Below are 4,172 nucleotides of genomic sequence, written 5' to 3'. Positions count from 1 at the left end.
TCAATAGAATAAATTGATTATTGATTCGGATGTGTGACCTGTAAAGATGCCATTTATGATTTACCTTTGAAATAGGTAAGTAACTAGGTACTTGAAGTTGATGGTTTCTACCACGTTTCTACTTACAGATAACGAAAAAACGATTAACGATTAGGCAAGAAACTGACGGTTACTTAAGAAAATTTTCTACAGTCAGTTTGTTAATTGAGAACAATAATATTATTTCATACAATGAATTAATGACATTCTTAGGTCTCAGGCTCGATACGAGTGGTCCGTTCGGGATCGATTATGTCGTGTTAGCGAAGAGGAATGGAGGGAGGGCGGCGCGCCGACGCGTGACGCTTGGGCAACGGCCGCGCGACAAAACTGCGCGCGCGCCGACCCGCGCGACACTAGCGCCCCGAGCCCGCGACATGCCGCGCGCGACGCCGCTGCTGCTGCTGCTCGTCACTGTCGCGCGAGCCGCCGACGTGTTCGTCATCGCCGACACCGCCGACCAGACCAGCGCCATCGTCAGGGTAGCCAACGAGACCATCGTCGAGGCGAGCGACGCTCTCGCCGGCAATGACACGCTCGGCGACCCCGTCGTGCGCAAGAAGCGGACCTTCGGCGACATCGTGTTCCGCGGCCTAGCCGACGTGCTGGGCTACAACGTGGCGCGCAAGGCGCCGCAGGTGGTGTTCCCGCCGCCGCTCGCGCCCGTGCCCGGCATCGACGCGCCGCTGCCGCAGGGCTCCGACGCGCCGCTGCAGATCCCCCTCGCGCTCGCCGCCGACCCTGCGCCCTGCGGCCGCGCCGTCGCGCCGCAGCCCTGCGCGCCGCCGCCGCCTCCGCCTCCGCCCAAACCCAAGCCGGCGCCGCCCCCCTGCCCGAAGCCGCGAGCGAACTCGAAACCGAAACCCAAGCCCAAGCCGCGGCCGAAACCGAAACCGCAGCCTCCCCCGTGCGGCAGCGGGCGCGCCAACCCCACCACCGCAGCGCCCTGCGGCGCAGCCGCGCCCAAGGCGGACTCCAATCTCGAAACCATCTCCTCCGACTTCCGCCTGGACTTCAATTTCAATAGAAAACCGGCGACCGCCGCGGCGGCCGCGCCTCCGGAGCAGCCCGCGGAGCAGATGCTGGAGCTCCAACAGCAGGACGCCCCCGCCGACCCCGTGGTCGCCATCCGGCCCCAGGCCGCCAGGCTGCCCCCCGAGCCGCCGCGCAAGCCGCGAGTGTACTTGGATGCCTTCGTCGTACAAAACGGAGTGACTCAAAAGATTCAAACGATCGACGCGCGCAATGCGGTCCAGCACCAAGCCGACAACGACTACCTGTCGTACGACGAGCCGGCCGAGCCGCCGCCGCCGCAGCAGCCGCAGCAGACGCAGCCCGCCCTCGACGCCGACTACGACTACATGCTGGACTCGAGCGAACGCAGCAAGCAAGTGCGGGAATTCGGCACAGCCGTCGACAAGTTCTGGGATCAGAAGAAAAAGAAGATGAAAAAAACACCCGCGTTCGACTATCGCTCCGTGCACTTCGGCGACCGCAATCTCGCCAATCAGGCGCGGGACCAGAGTGACCAGAGCGACGAGAGATACCAGTCTATGATACAGGCGTCGTCGGACGCGCAGGCGCAGCCCCAGCCCGCGCTCCACGACGACGAGGAAGAGTTCACGACCACGACGCTGAGCCCCCGCCGACGACTCAAGCCGCGCGTGTTGCCCCCGACCGAGAAGAACCCCAACCAGATCGATACGGTGACGGTCCAAGTGCCTCCCATATACAAGGAGAAGCGGCCGAGGAAGTTGCACCGGGAACGGCCGGAGTCGGCCGAGCGGCCCGAGCGCGAGGAGGACTCGCCGTACAAGCCGTACGAGTACAACTACCAGGGGTCCGACGGGAACGGGTTCTACGGGTACAGCCCCTACCGCCGCGGCTCCGACGCCGAGTCGGAGAACAGCGAAGCGATATATCAGACGGAACAGCCGAAGCGGAAGCGCAGGCGAAAACTCAAACGGAAGACGCGATCGGTATACCGGCACTACACCGCGGGGGACTTCGACTACTACGGCAAGAAGCTGCCCATCTCGCAGGAGGAGCAGTACTTCCGCGGCCTGACCATCCCCCCGCCCACCAGGGACCCCGACGTCGTCCGCCTGGAGCGGGCGCCCGACGGGGACGGCCACTTCCTGGACGACCACGAGAGGCTTCGAGACGACCCGGAGAGAATAAAAACCAAAAAGAAGGGCGGGAAGAAACAGGCCGACGACAAGGACGGCGCGGACGAGGCGGAGAGATCGGAGGAGGCGGAGAGGTCCGGCGAGGCCGAGCGCCTGGAGGAGAGCGAAGCCTCCGCCGACGCGGAGATATCGAGCGAGAAGGAGAGGTCGGGCGAGAAGGAGCGCGCGGACGAGCTGAGCCCCAACGCGCGCGTGCGCGAGACCGGCTACAAGAACAACTACGTGCACGCGCACAACGTGCAAGTCGACGACAACCAGCCGCTCGTCCGGACCGTCAAACGGAAGAAGCCCAAGAAGGCCTGAGCGCGGCGACCCGCGCGACTACCCGCCATAATCATACTTATTTATTACAAAAAGCTTTGGACTCGAAAGCTTTCGAGATGCCGAGCCGCGGTCCGGCGGCCGAGTCCCGCGTCGATCGAATCGAAATCGAAAGCGACCTGTGATGTTCTATTTAAGTAAACTGTATATTCTTTGTTATTTTTATACTTAGCGTTAAGAAAAATTGTATTTAAGTTTCCTAATAAAGCGTTTCGTCAAATCTGTTTCATTATTCGCATTGTAGTGGAATCGGCCGCTGGGGCGTGACACTCGATTTCCACAAGGCGACGACGCCGACCCGCGGCCGCGCCACTGGGTGAAGGTCCCACAGATGAAATAGAAAACGGAGCGGTCGCAGGTCGTTGCCTCCCAGACGACGTCTAGCATCTGAATATACCACCCTCGCAGCAGGCAAGTAGAAGGTATATGGGTTCATGGGTGGGACATAATAGCTTTCTAATCTAAAATGCATTCACTCGCCACAAACGAATTTCCTGCGCTAATAGGTAGGTAGTAGGTACGTTCATTTGTTTACGACTTACGAGCCTATTGCAAAACATTCGTTTATTGTAAACTTATAGATGTAGAGCTCAATCGATCGCCCAAGGTTGTACCTATTATAAAGAGCTTGCTGTAATAGGAGCATGCTAAATTGAATTGTTAAGTACCTACTTATTTATTTTCTTTACAACTGTTGCGCAGATTTTCTAAGAGCACCACAAAAACTACCGAAGAGCAAAATCTCGAAGGAGAAATTGCCAGTTGCCCAAAAGGCAAGCCTTGCCTTGTAACATTTGTCTAATGATTTTAACATAATAATACTCAACAGTTATGTAATTAAATGTTATGATTTCGACACCTCCCACGTAAGTTGTTGTATCCCCAAAACCGCAACTTTTCAGTAGAGCGTTTTAAAGATACAAATTGAAATTAAAGTTTCATTTTTCAATATTTTTTTGTGAAATTCGGTAAATGGTTATAATTTACAGTACTTTTAACTATTCTGAAAAATACTTTATCAAAATACTTCAAATTTCTAAGATTTTGTTCATACAACATTTTACGTGGTGTTTCATCTTTGGAAAATGTTGTATGTGATACTTACAACAACTTACAGGGGAAAACAAGGGCTTTGTGTCATTGTATGTGTTAATTACAACAGTGTACGTTGCTTAAATTATAAAAATAGTATTGTATGTGTGATACTATTCATCATTTTCAACCAATAGAAGTCTTCTGCTGGACATAGGTCTCTTGTACAGACTTTTACTCGCCACGCTCTTGCGTCTCCTGAATCCAGCGGCTCCCTGAGACTCATTCGATATCATTTGTCTACATAGTGTGGGTCTGCCAACGCTGCGCTTTCTGGTGTGAGGTTCAAGTACTTTAGGACCCCAACGTCTATGAGTCCTTTGAATTATGTGCCCCGGCCATTGCCACTGCAGCTTCCCAAACCGTTCATGTCGGGTACTCTGGCTTTTGGACAAATATCCTCATTCCAGATTTGATCACGTAGAGAAACTTCAAGTATAGCTGTCTCCATCACCCACTTAGTGACTCTGAACTTTCTTATGTGTCAAATCTCAAATCCATAATATTATGTCATCACTGGCAACATGCGCT

General features: G+C 54.7%; 1 protein-coding gene across 1 annotated transcript; it reads left to right on the top strand.

Annotated features, from left to right (window-relative positions):
• Nucleotides 1-239: 239 nt before the first annotated feature.
• On the top strand, nt 240-2,769 carry LOC117989716 (histone-lysine N-methyltransferase SETD1B-like). The gene has a single exon (XM_034977128.2). It carries the CDS (start codon nt 240-242, stop codon nt 2,529-2,531), a length of 2,292 nt encoding a protein of 763 aa, XP_034833019.1. The 3' UTR covers nt 2,532-2,769.
• The last annotated feature ends 1,403 nt before the right edge of the window (nt 2,770-4,172 follow it).

The sequence above is a fragment of the Maniola hyperantus genome, chromosome 16, assembly GCF_902806685.2.
Source record: "Maniola hyperantus chromosome 16, iAphHyp1.2, whole genome shotgun sequence".
Classification (NCBI taxonomy): Eukaryota; Metazoa; Arthropoda; class Insecta; order Lepidoptera; family Nymphalidae; genus Maniola; species Maniola hyperantus.
This window is presented reverse-complemented; position numbering and strand designations above follow the sequence as displayed.

What these genes read in the sequence shown, in the direction of transcription:
- LOC117989716 (XM_034977128.2), top strand. Translation starts at nt 240, where the DNA reads ATGACATTCTTAGGTCTCAGGCTCGATACGAGTGGTCCGTTCGGGATC.